At 44.2% G+C, this 19,952-nt stretch overlaps 1 protein-coding gene across 2 annotated transcripts in view; it reads left to right on the top strand.

The window, feature by feature from the left end:
* Positions 1 to 2,057: 2,057 nt before the first annotated feature.
* Positions 2,058 to 19,952, top strand: part of LOC118828113 (prosaposin) — a 33,170-nt gene continuing 15,275 nt past the window's right edge. The window contains exons 1-2 of one of the 2 annotated variants that reach the window (XM_036734524.1): positions 2,058 to 2,195; positions 18,180 to 18,313. In XM_036734524.1, the coding sequence (XP_036590419.1) occupies positions 2,153 to 2,195; positions 18,180 to 18,313 (177 nt within the window). In that variant the 5' untranslated portion in view covers positions 2,058 to 2,152. The remainder of the gene's footprint in view (positions 2,196 to 18,179; positions 18,314 to 19,952) is intronic. The other variant, XM_036734523.1, reaches the window with a different exon arrangement.

Here is a 19,952-nt window from a genome sequence, read left to right as displayed (position 1 = left end):
TAGGACAGTCACTTGAAATCCCCCTCTCTTCCCCTCTCTTCTGGTTTAAACCAAATTCTTCCACAGCATTACTAAACTCATATTTCACCATTGGCTCAGAATCACTTCCTCATTTCAGCAAACCCTTCCTCCATCTAGCTCCTTCCAGTGGGAAGTGAAAAGCCAGCCCTGTGACCAAAACTTTAAGAGAAAGCCATGTGAGGGAGGGGAGGGGGAGATCCCATTTCTGACTTAGCCTTTCTGTGTTGTTTTTAAGAATGCACGGCTTGGTGCTTTAGAAAGGGCTCAGAAGATGCTTTCTAAACATCAGTTATTGTTATTGATATCGGTCCTGGTGATAATTGGCCATGTGACTTTGGGCAAACCACTTCTTCCTGAGTATTAGGGAGGGGATTGAACTAAGTGACTTCTAAGCTTCCTTCCAGCACAAACAAAAAATCCTATAGGGAATAGCTTATGCCTACAGCGGCCCTGTGATTCCAAGTTTGTGCGCTTCCATGAAGAAGCTAGATTTTTTTTTAAACTCTGAAAAGCATGATGTCTGTTTTATAGAGAATAAGCAGTAAAGAATATCTTTTAGGAGGATGCTGGAAATAGGAAGTGGGTCAGCAGGGGTAATCCAAGTCCTGCACTACTACTCACAGGATGTTAAGAGAAAGTCTCTTCCAGAACTTTGAGTAGACGTTAGGCAAGAATCCACACGGGATGGGAAGTTGTGGATGGATTGCAACTGGTAGTTGTGGTTGGCCACACTAATGAGATCATCGATTCATTGATATATCCTGAGAGGGGAATAATTTTTTAAAAAACTTTTTTCTCTGTAGCCTGGAGGAGGGAAACCTCTGTGCTGTACTTTAGGCTTTGAGGAATATAGGAACGTTCTCTTCGGGAACTGTCTTTACTTTATAGTACTTTCTGATGCTTATTTTCAGTTAAGGAGAGGCGGAATGGTAGAGGAGCTAACCTTATTTGACACTTGGGCAGGTTACATAATCAGGATCAAAACTGCTTAACTTCTCAAGGCCTCCAGCAACTCTTTAAGAATATAATTTGGTGGGGGTAGGCTCCCTGCAATACAGGGGCTGCTTTATATTGGTCCTTGTATCCCTAGCATTTAGCACAGTAGGAGCCCGGACTATGGATTGACCAAAAGAAAATTAACAAATTATTTTTTTTGGGGGGGTGTCTGATAGACTTTGATTGGCACACCTTACTTTCTTTTCCCACTCTGCAACTCCTACACCTTCAAATCTCACTGAGAATTTAAGGAAGGCCTATGCAAATATTTCTGAAGCATCTAAGGCCAGCCAGACCTCAAGACTGGATGGACACTAAGGAAGGATAGACAATTGTTCCGGCGCAGAACTAACCATAATAGTTAACCTTTATATAGCAGGAACTTTGAATTTAGCATCTTATTCGATCTTCACAACTCTGGAAGGTGGGCGCTCTCATTATCATCTCCACTTTACAGTTGGGGACGCTCTTGCAGAACTTGGTGATGACTCACCCGGGGTCCCACAGCTGGTGAGCGTCCAAGGTCGAATCTGAAGTCAGATCCCAGCACTCTGCCCTCACTAGCGCTAGCCCAGCTTCATCCTCCCTGCGCTATGCTCTAATGTCAGTTACACGATGTCTGTGCTGTGCTCTATCTAATGTCAGTAACACGATGCAGTTATGACTAAGAAGGTGGTGACGGGAAGACTGGGACAAGCCCTGGGAATTTCTGGTCCAGGACTGAGAAGGAGTAACATTTTAGCAGGAGCATTAGCAGTCTTTCCAAGGGGATTCCTAAATGCGCTTCCCCGTCCTCTCTCCTCCTGATGAGGGAGTTGGATGATTCAGAAGCAGGGACGCCACGCTTCTCCTCTCCTCTTCTTCCTCTTTTATCATTTCCATCCTTCTCCCACAGGTCCCTCCCCCAGCCTTCTCCTTCCCTCCTGTCCGCCGGCTCCCGCCCTCACCTCATCCTTCCCCTGCTCCGCCTGAGCTCGCGCAGGCGCTCTGGGGCTGCTGAGTCAAGATCAGGCGGTGGGCGGGGGCCGGGCCCCGATCGCGCCTGCGCAGTGCGCGGCTCTGGCTACGCCGGGTTTTTAGCGGCGGCGGATCAGCTGACTCCCTGCATTGCAGATCGGCGGCGTCAAGTGGAGCCATGTTCTACGCTCTGCTCTTCTTGCCCACCCTCCTGGGCGCGGGTAAGCTGGTTGGGGGCACGCGGCGGGGATCTTCTCCAGGCCTCAGCGGCCCCCGCCTCCCACTCTTCTGCTGGTTCGGGTCCGGGCTGGAGGCGCGCTCTGCGCATGCGTCCCCCGCCCCCCGCGGGAGAGGTGGGGGGGCCCTGGGCTCGCAGCTGCTACACAGCAGCGGACCCCCGACCCCTGCCCGGGGAGGCTGTTTTCCTTGTCTCTCGCGGACCTCCCAGTCTGGCCCACCCCCTCTTTCCCTGGGTGGGGTGCAGGGGGAGCGTGACAGATGGGGTGGGGGGGGGCGACAGATGAGTGCGGGGACGGGAGGAGAAAGGGAATTCTATCCGGGCCCTTGAATGCATACTGCCCTCTTGGGGGTGGGGTCCTGGGGGGCTACATGTTAATAATGTCAGACCCCCTTCTAGAAGCTCTCCCGAATGAATAGCCCGCACCCCCACCCTTCGGGGACACGCGACCTTCCTCCCGCCCATCGGACGCCAGACGTTCGCAATTGTCGGTCTGCGGGACCCCTTCCACTCACCGCTCCGCGACCTACGGTCCCCCTGCTTTTGTGCACCGCGGCCCTCCGGCTCATGCTCTTTTCGGTTTAATAAGCATTTATTAATCGCCGTCCCGGTGCGAGGCTCCCAGTTCCTTTTCGGGACTACCCTGGGAGCCTTCCTTGCAGGGTAGGGAGGGGCTGTGTCCTCTTCAGAGGTTGGCTCCGCTCCAGCACCTAGCCTGGTGTTCTGCATACAGCTGGCGCCTGCTAAATTGCTAAATGTTGATTTCATGGTGGGGATTGTTCCCTCAGGGTCGGCGGCTTCAAACCTCCGCTCCTACATCTTTGTGCAGCCATGGTGTGGGTATTAATAACTACATGACCCAGCATCCTTTCTGGAATCAATGCCTTTCCCCTTCCTGGAGCCTGCCTTAATCAGCTGTTGACTCCAGGCCAGTCTCGGAGAAGTAGCTTGAGCTGTATTTGTAGGTGGCTTAGGGCTCCCGAGTTTAAAAATCTCTTTAGATGAAAGGCTGGAAGGTGTCAGAAGTTTACATTCTGTTCCCAGAGCTATAAAATGCTGATTCATTTCATGGGCTCCAGGACTGCAGAACCCTTGGGATTTGGGCATGCAGCTTTGTTTCAGGGGAAAGGTAAATTCGAGGAAGGTAATGCAGCTGAATGCTTGCCATTCCTACTTGGTGGAGTTTCCCTCAACAGTATGGCTGATTATCTGATCCAGAGTTTACAAATTGTTGTACACCGAAATACAAGTGGCTCTTGAGAGGAAGGGTCCTAGCAGGGGGCCCATAAGATCCTTAGCAGTTCTCTTTTATATGGCCCCTACTATGAATAATATATGAGGGAAAGTGGATCTTTCACCTCTCTCCTACATGCTGCCAGCAACTCAAATCATTGTGATAGGAGGAAAAACTAGCAATGAGGAAGGCCATTTCATGAAATTCAGTTCAGACCATTATGTGTCTAGTGTACCATGCCCAGGATAGAAAGACCGGATAGAAGGATGAACAAGGGGGCAGCTAGGTGGTTTTAGGGGATAGAGCACTGGCCCTGGAGTCAGTAGGACCTGAGTTCAAATCCAGCCTCAGATACTTATTACCTGTGACCCTGGGCAAGTCACTTAACTCCAATTGCCTCCAAAAAAGCCATGAATAAAAGAGTCCTTTAGTGAAATTTATAGTGCCTTAGTGGAGTTTATAATCTAGTAAAATGTGGCTGTGGGAGAATGAGATTGCTCATCAGCAGGTAGAAGGACCCCCAAAATGTGAGATTAAACATCAGACCATACAATTGAGCATTTCCAGGACTTTTTAAAAAAGCCTCAAAAGAGGTTAAGTAAATATGGGTAACTTTAGTCCCGAAAGCTTCAGTTCCTTTCTTATTTGATAACTGGCATGGGCCTTTTGAGACATAGTTGTTCAGTCCACTTGTTTCTGGCTCTGTGATCCTATTTGGGATTTTCTTGGCAAAGATACTGGAGTGGTTTGTCATTTCCTTCTCCAGCTCATTTTACAGATAAAGAAACTGAGGCAAGCAAGATTAAGCAACTTGCCCAGGGTCACACAGCTAGTGTCTTCCTCAGTCTTCCTGACCTCGAGCCTGGTGCTCTATCCACTAAGCACTACCTAGCTGTCCCATAGTAACATGCTCTAAGTGTTTGCTACTCAAAAATAGATGGAAAGGCTTATTGAGAGGTAGTATAGTCTCTTACTTCTTCTTGTACTCCTCCTTAGCCACAGGGCTAGAAGATGGCTTGGGACCTTGACAGTAAATCCTTAAAGAGATTTACTATGGTAGAGAGGGATAAGATAATAAAGTCAACTAACTTCTGAATTGAATGAATAACGGTATTAATGTTTTGTACATATGATTGACTCTAGAAGAAAAGGTCACCTTCATTAATCATTCCTTGGACTACCATGGCACCTGTCTTCCCTAGATACCTAATTATTTCTACATAATAGTCTATATAATAAACTCCTGTTCTAAATCTCCAAATGAAGACACGCCCCCTTCCCCTCAACACAGCTTTTTGCTTTGGAATGATGACCCTGACATTGATAATGGTGCTTAGCTATCTTTTAAAAAATAGTCTTCAGCAGTAGTTTGGGGGTTAAATTGCATTAGATTGTAAGCTCTTTGAAGTCAGGGATTGTCTTTTGCCCTTTTTTGTGTTCCTGGTGCCTGGCACATAGTAGACACTTAATAAATGTTAATTGATTAATTGAAATGTGGCAGTCATCAGTCAGCATATTTCATTAAGCTGAACATTCCATTACTTGCCCCTTATGGATAAGGGGTATCTCCTTGGCTACCCTCAGGGTTAATTAAATTCATGGGTATGTAGTGTTGGACTTAGTACAGGAATTCTGACTTGGCATAATGACTTTTTGACCTTTGGAGCATAGTGCTTGGAACATACTAAATGATTCTGCTTTTGTCATTCGTCAGTCAGGGAGAAGCTGGCATCTGAGTTGGGTTTTAAAGGATGTGAGAGGGGGAGGGAGGGAGGGCACAGGAGGTGAACAGAGAAACCCAGGTGGGAGATTAGGGCAAGGAGTAATCCACTTGGGCAAGAGAAGCATATGGCATCAGGTAGTGTCATAAGCCTGGAGAGATGGGGTGCAGTACCCGTAGTGTAGGCAAAGAGTTGCATGTTACCAGGACTTGGCAGTACCAGGATTTCTTCTGCCCATGACCAGATCCAGACATAAGGAAGACTACGGTGGCACTAGGAAGGATTACATAGGCATCTGGACAGGGCAGAAGGCAAAGGTGGGAAGACATGTAAGGAGGTGGGGATGAGAGCCCACCGAGATCCTTCCTAAGGTGTGGTTGCAGTGGGAATCCATGAAAGGAGATAAACGGGAGAGTGCTGGGGTGGAGGTGGGCTGAAGAACTGATTTCTTGATTAAGAAGTGTAGAAGAAGGAAGAGTTTAGCTTTTAGCAGCTATTATCTTGGGAGATTATAGGGAGTGGAGGGGCCTGGGGCTTGATTTGGAATGGTGGTTCTGTTGAAGTAGTGAGTGGAGCAAGCCTGAGGGGAGAAAGATAAGCCTCACTGAGGACTGGTTTCCTTTGCTGGTGGAAGTCTTCTGCAGGCAGTTTGAAACATGTTTTGAGACATGTCATTGCATAGAAGTCATTGAGGCTAGAGAGTAATGAAGGCAGGGCATATAGTGAGAGGCAAAGGACCAAGGAGAAAGCCTTGTGGGAACATGTCTTCGGGGATCAGGATACGACAGTGAGCGAAGGAGGAGGCTTAGAAAGGGAAGACACAAACAGGGTAGCGTTTTTCTGTAGTTTCTGAAGCCAAGGGAAAACAAAGTTATCTAGAAGGAAAGGTGGTTAGCTGTACCAAATGCCCCAGAAGTCAATGAAGATGGAGGGGATCGGCAGTCACTTTCTTTAGGCATTGGGTGATCTTAGCCTCTAAAAGTGAGGGGGTAGAAGCCACCTTGCAAGGGATTCAAGAAAGGTAGTGAACAGTTGTAGATTTTGAAAAATTTATCAACGAAGGAGAGAATAGAAGACAATAGCCAGACTTGGGACAAGACTGGAGGAAAAAACTTTGGCAGATTTTTATTTGTAGACAAATGAGGTGGAGCCGTGGAAATGTACTTATTACTGGTGACCGTGAGGATGATGGCTGGAACCTGGTCCTCTGAGAGGGCAGAGAATCAGCTTAAAGCCGTTGGTACTGACTATTTTATGAAGATGCAGACTCATTGAATGACATGGTCATCGTTTACAGGCTTTTCATATAGCTCCTGTTGATATGATATTTTATGGTTAAAATGGGCTTTGCCTATGGAATCAAATTTAATCCTAACAACCTTGATGGGTGTTTTAGTGTTTTATTTTTTTTCTTGTCTGAATCTCCCATCAGAGCAGACAAGCATCTGTTCAGAAACTTAAGTCTTTGAAAAGTTTAGGGACCAACCCCCGGGCCACTTAGGATATGACAAGAGTTAACCTAGGAAAGGTCCCATGGCCTGCCAGAATAGCTGTGCCACCTAAGCGGGAGAGGTGGGGCTCTAATTCTCCCTTTTTATTCTAGAGGCTGGTAGAAAAACACTTGTTATAGTTAGTTTCATTTAGATCTTTAGTACACCCAGAATCAAACTTTCAGAAGGAAGTCAGGTTGTATTTATTTTCTCTTAAAAAGAAAATTAATGAACAAGGACAAGAACCCTTGTATACACAGAGCAGGAGAAGCTCATGCATGAAACTGAAACTGTTCTGTACAATTTGGTATAAAAGAAATTCACCATGGTTCTCTAGTCAATTGTCATTTTCTTTACGTTGGCTCTGCTCACCCATGGACAATTAATATTTTCCACTTATTTTAAGTCTGGTTTATTTGTACAAAAAGGTATTTTATAATTATGTTCATGTAGTTCCAGGGTTTGTATTGTCTTGTATACTTCCATATCTCATTGTCTGTGGTTATTTTAAGTGAAATATCTCTATCTCTTTTTGCAGGGCTTTGTTGGTGATATAGAAATGCTGACTTAGTGTGGGTTTATTTTACATCCCTGCTACTTTGCTAAAATTATTGTTTCAACTAATTTTTTTAGTTGAATTCTCTAGGATTTTCCAAGCATACCATCATCAAAAGTAAATACACTGATCTCTTCCTACTATACTTTTCTGTCTGCAAAAAGTTCTGTTTCCTCATTGTCCAGTCTGATTCCTTCAATTTCATTTATTGCTATTGCTAGCATTTCTAGTAAAATATTGAATAATATTGGTAATGGGCAACCTTGCTTCCCTCCTGATCTTAATTGGGAAAGCTTTTAGTTAATCCCCATTAAAGATAATGCTTGCTAGTGAATGCTTCTTATCATTTTAAGGAAAAATCCATTTATATCCATGCTTTCAAGTTTTTTTTTTAAATAAGAATGAGTATTGTATTGTCAAGCTTTTTCTGCTTTTACTGATACAATCATGATTTTTGTTGATTTTGCTATTGATATAATCAGTTATATTTAATAGTTTTCCTAATATTGAACCAGCCCTGCATTCCTGGTATAAATTCTACTTGGTTACAATGTACAATCTGGATTTTTGTATCAATATTCATTAATGAAATTGGCATCTGTAGTTGTCTTTCTGTTTTTGCTCTTTCTGTTTTAGGTATCAATATTGTATTTGTTTCATAAAAGGAATTTGGTAGGATTCTTTACTTAGTATTCCAAATTTATTTAATATTGGAATTAGTTGATCTTTAAATGTTTGGTAGAATTCACTTTTAAATCCATCTGGTCCTGATGCATAGAAGCTCATTTATGGCCTGTTTATTTTCTTTTTCTAAAAGGTTTTTTTAGATATTCTGACATATTCTTTTCAGAGCTGTCATGCTTGTCTGATTCCTTCTGGCCTTTGCTCTTTCCTGTGCATTTTAGAAGCATGTTTCAATGATCTTCCTTCCTTTTGCAATCCCGCCCTTTTGCAATCCTGCCTTTTTGCAACCCTACCTTACCTCCCCTCTCAGTCCCCTTCCTTCATCCTCCTCAACAATTGAAAGAAAAGAAAACTAGAACCTTTGTAACCATTGTGCAACCAAGCAAAACAAGCAAATTCCCACATTGCCAGGCTGCACCTGGAGTCCATTTACTCTGTGATGAGTCATTCATATGCATCATCCATCCTCTGGAATCATAGGTGGTCATTGCGGTGTTTAGCTTGTCTTTGCAATGCGCTTCACTTTTATCAGTTCATGTACATTTTCCCTGGTTTCCCCCAAATCATCCCTTTGGTCTCTTCGAACCGTACAATGCTATTCCATTATTTATGGATGGCGTTCCTATGCCATAATTTGTTTGCTCCTTGGCTCCCAGTCAGTGGAGCCAGGCTTTATAATGGGAACAAGTCTCTAATCTAAAAATGGATCTCTTTTACCCAGAGCTGTGTTAGGAAGGGGGAAGTGAGGAAGGAGGGGCCAAAAGTAAACACACTGATCTCCTCTGCTGGGCATATTGACTGTAATCATGGGGTTACTTCTTGGTGGAATCTAGCCAGGCCTTCCTGTTGAAGGGTGATGATTCAGGGCATCTGGATCAGGTGTTCTTTTATGAACATGTCTAAGATGACTTTGAAGTTTATCGCCATTTTTGTCACCTGATTTCTACTGTTTATTACCAGGAGATGTTTTGTTTGACTGGACAATAATATGGCCAAGGACTGATTGAAGAGATTGTGCTACGAGTTATTAATGCATTTTTTCACTTAGAAATCTCATGAAAATAATCTTTTCCCTTAAAGTCTTTTCAGTGATCACTAGGCCTTGCATCATTTATCCATCTCTTATCTATAAGAGGTCAGCATACAGTTTGTCACCCTGTCCCACTTACCCTTTGTCACAACAAGCAGGTGATACTAATCTACGTAAAATAAAGTTCTCAAGTATTGTGTACACTTATTTGTGCCTGTTCCTCAGGGTGTAGCATGTTTCATAAATGAGGCTCCAACTTGGCAGTGACCTCAGGCCTTATCATAGGGTTTGGTGTCAGAAGGAATCTTAGATCATCTGGTTAAACCTCATTTTTACAGATGAGGAAACTGAGGTCCAGAGGTAAAGTGATAGTGATTGGCCCAAGACCACGTGATGAATCAGCAAGCTTTTAATAAGTGCCTACTGTATACTAGGTACTGTGTTGGGATACAAAGTCCTGCTTTCTGGAGCTTGTATTCTGTTGGAGGGAACAAAAAACAAAAACCATTTGTATATAAACACAAAGTTCGCCAACACAGGTTTTCTGACTGCGTGCCTCTCATCTGGTCTAGCCACTGCCTGAACAAGACCCCCTTCTCCAGCATGGCTTGGGCCTGTTTGAAGACCTCTAGTGGTTGAAGCTTCTTGTTTACAAGGCATCCCATTTGCTTTGGGACATTTCTATTTGTAAGAAATTAAAAAAAATTAATCTAAATTGGCCTCTGAGACTTGTGCCACAGTGTTCCGAATGTCCTTGCCCGATACTGGTCTGGGAAAGGACAGAAAGAGGTTAAAAACCCGGGGCAGAGGACAGGGACGGGAGAGAAGGGACGGACCTTGCATCCCTTCACTGTGGCTGCTGCTGTTAGTAAAAAACCTCAGAAGTAGCAGAGGCCATGAAGGCAGAGATGCTTTAAGCTTACCCTTGGTTCTTGCCTGCCACAGATCCTCAAGGTCCAACTAGTTGTGTTGGGGCAGTGGAGAAGGCAAGGGAGTCTCCTTGGTGCTGATTAAAATTGTGTCATAGATAACACAATGAACTATATCAGAGGGCAGAGACCGGCTTACAGCCACCATCTCTTGGCGACCTGAAATAGATAATAAGCTCCTCTGCGGCATGTGTGGCCCTTTTGGCCCCTGGAGCCCTCATTTTATCACAGCTTCAGTGTCCTGGTTTCTGGAGTGAAGCATCACCTAGGCAGCCAACTCTGCTGCCTTGTTCCACTTCTTATGACACCTGCTCACTGAACAGTCTGCAAGGGTTTTTAGCACACGTTTCCTAAAATGTATGCTCAAAGGTTCTTTTCTCCCCTAGTACATATTTCCTGAAATATGTGCTTAAAGGTTCTATAAAGTTTTATGTATGTGATCTGACTTTCCAGGTAGCTATAGTAGGTTAAACAAACATCTAATATGTATTCCCCTTCAAGTCTGTTGAACCTGGCTATTTTATCATGCCTATGTCTTTCCTCCCTTTTGCGGTGAAATTGTTTGAAAAGGTCACCTACACAGGTGCTCCCTTCACTTCCTTTTCTGTCACTTCACTTAACTCTGAACTAAAATTGCTCTCTCCAAAGTTACTAATGATCTCTTTTAATAGTGTTTTATTTTTCTCCTTAATTATTTGTAAAGACTATTTTTAGCATTCATTTTTACAAAATTTTGAATTCCAAATTTTTCTCCCCTCCCTTCCTAAAACAGTAAGCAGTTTGATATCCGGTATATATGTGCAGTTGTGTAAAGCACATTTCCATATTAGTCATAGTTGTGAAAGAAGAAACAGACCAAAAGGAAGAAACTGTGGAAAAAAAAATAAAGGTGAAAATAATATGCTTTGATCTGCATTTAGCTCATGGGTTCTTTTTCTGGATGTGGATAGCATTTTCTGTCATAAAGTCCTTTGTAATTATCTTGGATCATTCATTGTATTGCTGAGAAGAGCTGAGTCTGTCATAATTGGTCATCACAGCGTTGCAGTTAACTGTGTACAGTGTTCTCCTGGTTCTGCTCATTGCATTTTGTGTCAATTCATAAAGTCTTTCCAGGTTTTTCTGAAATCTATCTGTTCATCATTTCTCATTGCACAGTAGTGTTCCATTACATTCATATGCCACAGCTTATTCAGCCATTCACCAATTGATGGGCATCCCCTCAGTTTCCATTACAAAAAGAGCTGCTTATAAATATTTTTGTACATGCAGGTTCTTACCTCTTTTTATGACCTCTTTGGGATACAGATCTAGTAGTGGTATTGCTGGATCGAAGGGTATACACAATTTGCTTATCCTTTTGGGCATAGTTCCAAATTGTTCTCCAGAATGGTTGGATCAGTTTACAACTCCACTAGCAGTGCATTAGTGTCTCAGTTTTCCCACATCTTCAATCTTTATTATTTTCCTTTTCTGTCATTAGCTAGTCTAATAGGTGTGAAGTGGTACTTCATAGTTTTTTTAATTTGCATTTCTTTAAAAGTGATGTATAGCATTTCATCATATGACTATAGATAGCTTTGAAAACTGCCTTTTCATATCCTGTTGACCATTTATCAGTTGGGGAATGGCTTATATTCTTAAAAATATGATTCCATTTTCTATATATTTGAGAAATGAGGCCTTTATCAGAGGCACTTGCTGTAAAGACTGTTTCCTAGCTTTCTTCTTTCCTTATAATATTTGGTTATAAATTCTTCCCTTCTCTGTAGATCTGACAGGCAGACTATTTCTTGCTCTTCTAATTTGCTTGTGGTATCACCTTTATGTCTAAATCATGTACCCATTTTGACCATATCTTGATACCCAGTGTAAGATGTCGGTCTTGTCCTAGTTTTGCCATATTTTCCAGTTTTCCCAGCAGTTTTGTCAGACAGTGTGAGTTCTTACACCAGAGGCTGGGGTCTTTGGGCTTATCAAGCACTAGGTTACTATGGTCATTTACTACTGTGTCTTGTGTAGCTAATCTGATCCCCTGATTTCACCACTCTATTTCGTAGCCAGTATCAGATAGTTTTGTTGGTGATTACTTTATAACAAATCTTGTATAGTTGAGCTACCTTCCTTGGCATTTTTTTCATTAATGCCCTTGCTATTCTTGACCTTTTGTTCTTCCACATGAATTTTATTATTTTTTCTAGCTCTAAAATAATTTTTTGGTAGTTTGATTGGTACAGCACTGAATAGAAGTAAATTACTTCAGGCAGAATTGTCATTTTTACTACCCATGAGCAACTGATACTGTTTAGGTCTGACTTTATTTGTGTGAAGCATTTTGTAATTGTGTTCATATAGTTCCTGAGTTCGTCTTGGCAGGTGGACTCCCAAGTACTTTCTATTGTTTATAGTTACCTAATGATCTCTTAATTGTCAAATCTAATGGCCTTTTCTCAGTCCTCCCTTTTCTTGACTGTATGCCAACTTCGACATTGTAATCACCCTTTTCTTTCTGCTGCTTCTCTAGATTTTCAAAATATTGATCTCTCCTGGTTCTCCTACTTGTCTGACCTCCTTCTCTGTCTCTCCTGGTTCTCCTACTTGTCTGACCTCCTCCTCTGTCTCTCCTGGTTCTCCTACTTGTCTGACCTCCTCCTCTGTCTCTCCTGGTTCTCCTACTTGTCTGACCTCCTCCTCTGTCTCTCCTGGTTCTCCTACTTGTCTGACCTCCTCCTCTGTCTCTCCTGGTTCTCCTACTTGTCTGACCTCCTCCTCTGTCTCTCCTGGTTCTCCTATTTGTCTGACCTCCTTCTCTGTCTCTCCTGATTATCCTACTTGTCTGACCTCCTGTCTCTCCTAGTTCCCCTACTTGTCTGACCTCCTTCTCTGTCATCTTTGCTGGGGTCTTCATCAGCCCCATGAAGCTCTGTCCTGGGCCCTCTTACCTTCTCTGTCTACTGTTTTACTTGGTTATCTATCATCACCTTCCATGTTTTCCATTATCATTCCATGCAGATAACTCCCAGGTCTGTTTGTCCAGCCCTAACCTCTCTTTTAAGAGAGAGACCTCCAGCCTCAAATCTCCACCTGCCTTAAGACCTCATTAGGCAACAGCCTCTCTGCAGGTCTTTTCCCATCCTCCAGTCAGCTGGCAAAGTGCATGTCTGACCACATCACCTCTGGATGCAACTCCAGTCACTGCCAAGATCAAATAGAAAACTGTTTGCCTTTTAAAACCCTTTATAACCTAGCCCGGTCCTACCTTGCCAGTGCCCTTATACCTCACTCTCTTCCCGGTAGTCTGCAGCCCAGTGACACTGCCCTCCTTGGTGTTCCTCAGACAAGACACCCCCCCCCCCATCTCTCCAAGCATTTTCAGGGGCTGTCCTCCTTTTCCCACCCCCCAGCCAACCACCTGCTCTGGAACTCTCCCTCCTCTCTGCCTCCTGGAATCCCCAAGAAGCCTTTCCCTGCCCCCCTTATATCTTAGTGTCTTCTCCCTGAGGACCCCCTCAGTTTGTCCTCTGTGTATTTCCTTTGTACTTAATTGTTCCCTTGTCTCCCCCACCAGGGTGGGAGCTCCTTCGCAGCAGGGGCTGATTTTTGCCTTAGTCTTCTCAGGGTTTAACAGTGCCAGGGACAGTACACATTTTAAAAAAGAGAAGTGCATAAAATAAAATGCTGTTGTACGTGGGATTACAAAGAAAACCAGTTTTGTTGAATTGCAGTTTTAAAAATATTTAAAATACCGAGTTCCCTGATGCCAAGTTAAAGACCCCTGTGTTAGTGTGTATGGAATTGTTGTAATGCTTGGGGGCACTCGTTATGCCATAAGCATTCCATAAGCATTCCCCCAGCATAATTTTTGAGCCCCAAACTTTGGTTTGCTTTTAGTTAATGGTATTATGACAGTTCTATTATAGCAATACATTTCACCTTGTCAAGCTTTCATTACACAGAAGAGCCCTGGAATTCTTTGCCCTTGTGTGTATGTGTGTGACTAGAGTAAATGGGGGAACCCTTTCCTCTACCTCTCCCTTTAACCAAATGAACAAATATCCCTAACTCCCTGCCCAGAAGCTTGATCTCTGGTTTCCTGAATTTACATGAGATGCTACATTTTAAAATAAAGCAGTCTTGGTCAGACATTCCCATGGAGTCTTTAGTCACTATGCTGCACTTTATGTTTACATTAGTCAGCATTTATTAAGTGCTGCCCCTGTACTGAGCACTGCTGCTGCAGTTCAGGACTGGCCAGATAAGGTTGTGTTGGATTTTGTGCAAAATCAGCAGGTCGTAATCTAGATGGAAAGGTGTTGGTTGGCTTCCTGAAGATAATTCGATGTCTTTTGAAGCCACACTTTGCCATTTTAATTTCTCAGCATTCATTTTCAGTTGTGTTTCCATTTATGTTGCTGAAGGAAATAAGCGTTCATTGTTCAGTTCTTTCGGTTTTGTCTGACCCTTTGTGACTCCGTTTGGGGTTTTCTTGGCAAAGATACAGCAGAGGTTCGCCATTTCCCTCCGCAGCTCATTTTACAGGTGAGGAAACAGACAAACAGGGTTCGGTGACTTGCCCAGGGTCACAGTGTCCGAGGAAGAAGAACCTTCCTGGCTCTCTGTGGCCTTGCGCTCTCTGCAGTGTGGCGCCTCCTAGCCGCCCAAGCATCCATTAAAATCTACAGTACGCTGAGCGCTTTACAAATATTCCATTTAATCCTCACAACAACCATCCTCTTAACTCCATTTTACGGTTGAGGAAACTGAGCCTATGCTCTTGCTGCGCACTAGTAAGCGTCTGAGGTAGGATTTGAATCGGACACCGGGCCCAGCACGCCGGCTGCTTCAGCGCCTGGCTGCCTCCCTCCGTAACCTTCACTTTGCATCAGTTCATGTAAGAGTTCTCTAACTTCTTGGCATTTGTCGTTCATCGGCGGTTACAGTGCAGGATTTCATTCATGTTCGTATACTACAGATCATTTACCGATTCCCTAATCCATGAGTGTCCGCTTTGTTTCTGGTTCTTTGTTGCTCAGGGAGCTCTTAAAAGTCATCTTCCAGGGGCAGCTAGGTGGCACAGTGAGTGGAGCGCCAGCCCTGGAGTCAGGAGGAACTGAGTTCAAATGTGGCCTCAGACACTTGACATACTAGTTGTGTGACCTTGGGCAAGTCACTTAACCCCAATTGCCTTGCCTCCCCCCCCATTGAAAAAAAGTAATACAAGTCATCTTCCTTGGGAGTATCTAGCACTGGAGTTGTGGGCCAAAGACCTTGTCTTATCAGATCCTTCTGAGATAAGGAACAGAAATAGATTTTCTCTATTCTAATGGAGACTGTCCCAGCCAATATCAGGTGATGCCTCTTTTCTAATCAGAGGAGTCAAAATGAGATTTTCTGTTCAATTTAGTAAATCAGCCTATAACCTAGATGTTCTGGATTTGTGCCTGACCTGTGAAGGACTTGTCCAGGAGTAGCCTTAATCAGTGTTAACTTGACCCCAAAACTTGATTTATTGTTTCAAGTTTCTAGAACAAATAAGGATGTAAAGCATAATCTTATCTCTTCAGTTCTGGTCAATCCGGTCATCTCCATTTGGTGGAGAGCCTTTGATGCAGCACCCTTTTGTTTTGTGTATGTCATCTATCATTTTTTAGTCCTTAGGGAGCTCCTTTCTTTCTCTCCTACAGACCATTTCCTTTGTCCCCAGAATCCAGTGCTTTTCCAGATGATTTTCCTTGTACAGATAGAACTCAGTGGGGTACTTTGACTTGGGAGAACTTTGAAGTCCTCCTTGCAAAGCTAGGCCACTGCGTAAGGAATGTCTGCCACAGATATTTTATGGTAACCTTATCCTCTTGTTTATCATAGCCATCCGGAGGGTAGAAATGAGCTACATAGGGGACCTAAATAAGGAGGCACACAGACATTTTCTGGGGCTGTGCCCATTGCTCGTACCTCCTTGGATGTCCTGTCCCAGCAGCCCTTAAAGCCTAGCACAACAACAATTCGGGACTCCAGATACGATCGATCTCTCTCTCTCTCTGTTTGTCTGTCTGTCTCTCTCCAAGGTGGAGTAAGGCTTCTAGCCCTCCCCATCTCATCAGACCCTCTTGGCCCACTTAATCGTGCACTGTGTATTTCCCTTGCATGGAGCTGGGGCTAGCTTCATAGTAGCAGATAGTAACTTCATTGATAACATTTTTCCTGGATGAACTTGGGCACCTATTTGTCATTTTATGTTTCTATGAGAGTAGATTGGGAATGTGGAGCTGCTAATGTAGAAACAAACCTGAATAGGGGAGTGGCACTCTGTGTTCCTTTCTTTTTCTTTGCTCCTCTCCCCCAACAAAGATACTCTAAGCAAAGGGATCATAAACTGGGGCGGGGGGGGGGGGGGGCGGGGGCGGTGTAAGTAGCAGGTTATGATCTGAGGAGACGTTAAATGAGTCATGGAAACGATCTGAAGACTTATTTGATGATGACTCCGGTCATTAGTGATCTAGTCTTACGTCATAGCTGTGATTGTGGGGTTAATTAGTCTGTGAACTAGCACTTGTGACTGGGGTGGGGAGAAAAAGGAGACCTACTCCTTTATGTCATTTCCTAGAGAGACCTGAGCTGGTTTGACACTCAAAGCTCTTCATAACCTGGTCCCCTCCTGCGTTTCCATCTTCTTACTCTCCCTAGCCAACTCTGATTCAGTGACCTTGGCCTCTGCTCTTCCTCACACAAGTACATTTTCACTGGTTGTCTTCTATGCCTGCAATTGTGTCCCTGGCTTCCTTAAGACTCAGCTCAAGTCTGACCTTCTGCAAGAAACCTTTCTTGACCCCCCCCCCCCCTTCATGCTAGGGTTGTTGTTTAGTTCTATCATGTCCAGTTCTTCGTGACCCCATTTGGGGTCTTCTCGGCAAAGATACTGGAGTGGTTTGTTATTTCTTCCTCCAGCTCATTTTACAGATGAGGAGGCTGAGGCTAACAGGGTTAAATGACTTGCCCCCAGGGTCACAAAGCTAGTAAGTGTCTGAGGCTGAATTTGAACTTAGGTCTTCCTGACTCCAGGTCTAGCACTTTATCCACTGTACCACCTACCTGTCCTAAATGCTGTACATAACCACATCAATATAAAAATGGGGTATCATGGAACTCTTTAAACCATAAATTAGTGAAAATTTAGTCCCCGGCTTACCTAAAATTAAGATGAGGCCACAGAAACCCCAGTTCAAAGCATGCTTAGGGCATTAAGAAAAAAAAGTTTAAATTGACTGGATTTTCTGTGCCTAACAATGACATCTCCAAAGCAAAATTTTTGTGGACCCTGGCCCCTTGTGTTTAGGAGCGATCACTGAAAACCTCCATTTCACCTTTTAAGGTTATTCACGTTTCCCGCTATGCCTTTTACGGCCTCTGGACACTGGGGATCTTCAGTGTTGAAAAGCCTTCTGGGTTAAAATCATCTTCAGGAAAATAGAACTTATTTATCCATTTGTCCATTCATTCATACATTCATTTTTGGACAATAGATTGCAGATAAGCCGTTCAAAATGCAGCTTGTCTTTAACTTTTCCTATTTGAGCATTTGGATCGATTTCCTGGTCTGCAGATTGCTGAGGCCTGGAGGGATTGAATTGCCCTGGAGGGAGGGCTTCAGGTGCCTCTTCCACTGACTGGGGGGGTGGTGGGTTGGCATATGACATGCATCAGCATAAGGTCTAGCCTCTAACCTGCTACTTGGAACTTCCCTTTTCCTCATTTTCAATAAGAAAACTGGGCTGGTTTGCCCTTGTGCAAAGGAAGTTGGCATTATCATTTAGATATTTTTGAACACTCTGGCTTCTGGATTTGACACAGTGATGGCAGGTATTGTAGAGCAGGAAAAGAAATCGGGAGAATGCCTTAGAGCAAGCTTTTCATGGGGTTTCTTATAACAAGATCATTGATGTAGAGCAGGAAAGGTTCAAGGTTCTTGAATCTAACACTCATTCTGCAGATAAAGAACCTGAGGTACAGCATGGAAGGGACTTGCCCAGGGTCAGGGAGTTGAGCAGATATCTGAGGTGGAAATTTGAACCCAAATCCTCCTCCAAGTTCAGCGATCTATCTCAAAACCAAGGATTGGTTAGCACCGAATGCCTAGGATAGGCCAGAGGCCACATTGTTTACAGAACAGGGCTGCTAAAGATGAAACTGGTTAGTTAAGCATTTTGGTAATGGCCTAAACAAGTCACTGCCAATCTTGGGCTGCTTCTACCAAGGAAATGCTGGGAATCAATTCCCTGAATTCTTGTGATTAAACAGTCTTGTATTTATTTATTTATTTTTTTAGCTCTGGCTGGCCCTGTGTTTAAAAAGGAAGAATGTGCAAAGGGTCCCGAGGTCTGGTGCCGGGATTTGCAGACGGCGGCTGAGTGTGGGGCTGTCCAACATTGCCGCCAGGCTGTTTGGAGCAAGCCCACCGTGGTGAGTGTTTGCTCAGTCCTCACTATTTCAGAATTTCCTGAATGCTTTCTGGAGTAATTAGATTACTTACATTATGCAGGTGTAGATGTGAGGGCAAAGTAGCTTCCAGGCTTAAATTGTGTCTCTAGTCTTGGGCGGGGTGGCGAGGGGCAGGAAGGAGATCCTTCTGTGTTGATCAGGAGTTGTCATTTATTTGATATCAATGCAGAATTTTCTTAATTACTATGGGAAATATTCTGTTTGCAGAAACTCAGTGAGATCACTGAAAACTTCATGGGCTCAGCAGATATGCCTAAGCTCCATGGACTCTTCGCTGGTACAAAATAAGTTTATGCTCTTGGTTAGATGTCTTTGGGTGGGTCAGCCTACTAGTCTGCCTGTGTTCAGAGAGTCTAAGATTGTATAGATGCAGAGCTGGGACACCTGAGATGATGAAGCTGTCATGCTGTGTGGAGTGACTTCTCTGATATCACACAGCGGGGTGTAGAAACCTGAGTTGGAACAGCCGTGGAGTGAGTGGTCTTTCACCCCGTCAGCCACCTTCTCCACTCTTTTTGGGCTCAGAGCCAAATTTTGCTCCTACTGAGATTCTCTTGAGGACAGAGGGTCCCACACTTAACTATGGTCTAACCTAGGCTGGCATTCTTTTCATTAGCAAAACTATCATCTGGGGCAGAAGATTCTGTGACAGGAGACAGGAAAGGGACATTAAAGCCAGCTCTTTGTGCCACTCTGCCTTCTCCATCTTCTGGGACTAGAATCCTCATTTCCCCAATTCTTCTAAGGAAATCGCTTCTGCAGAAAGAACTCTACCCTGAATGGCTTTGTCTAGGAAATTTCCTTTAGGTTTTGGCCTGCCCTGACTCTTAGCCCAGAGGAGGAGGCTCTCTGAGTCTGCATTGACCAGGCCTTTTGTCTGCTTTTTGGTGCCAAGGAGCGTCATTTCTATAGGAACATGGTCAAACACTCTGAGCTTGCAGGCTGGCGCATCTGACTCGCCTTCAGGGGCCCTGGGTGACTTTTCATGGCATGAGTCTGGAAATAGTGCCATGCAAATTACAATTATCAGCCAAAAGTCTGGTACATTAGACAACTTCATTTTGATTCAGATTTTCTATCCATCCAGTCCCCAGATTGTGGTGGATGTAGGTTACTGGCTCCTGGCTCTCAGGTCATCCTTTTTCTCCCTCTTTTCCCAAGATACTAAGAACCTGCCTCAGAATTTTCCTCCTTAACTCCTACCCTGAGTTCTAGGACCTAGAACCTAGGCCCCTTTTGTTAAGGGGATTTGTTCTGTGAAGTCTGGATTGAGTCAAAGGGCTGCACTTGAGGACCTACAGAGCCACAGTTTCCCTGCATCGCTGTCCCCCCCTCCCCCCCCCTCCCAGGGCATGTTACCTTGAGGATGTTCTCTCAAACTCCCCAGCCTCCCAGTCCCTCAGTCTCATGCCCTCCCTCACTCTGCCTCAGCCATACATAGGCATTCCTCTGTCTGATCATAGATTTCTCCTTACGCCTGATCCCTTCTAAATCTCTGGATGTCTTTCCATTCTTCTACTTCCCTCCCACTCCCTCATTTTCATACTGCCTTCCAGCATGCCCTAGTCTCCTCTAGATAATAGTTTATATCTCTCCTCCT

Source organism: Trichosurus vulpecula, chromosome 8 (genome assembly GCF_011100635.1).
Source record: "Trichosurus vulpecula isolate mTriVul1 chromosome 8, mTriVul1.pri, whole genome shotgun sequence".
Taxonomy (NCBI): domain Eukaryota; kingdom Metazoa; phylum Chordata; class Mammalia; order Diprotodontia; family Phalangeridae; genus Trichosurus; species Trichosurus vulpecula.
The sequence above is the reverse complement of the archived record's forward strand: the minus strand, read 5'-3'. Positions and strand labels throughout refer to the sequence as shown.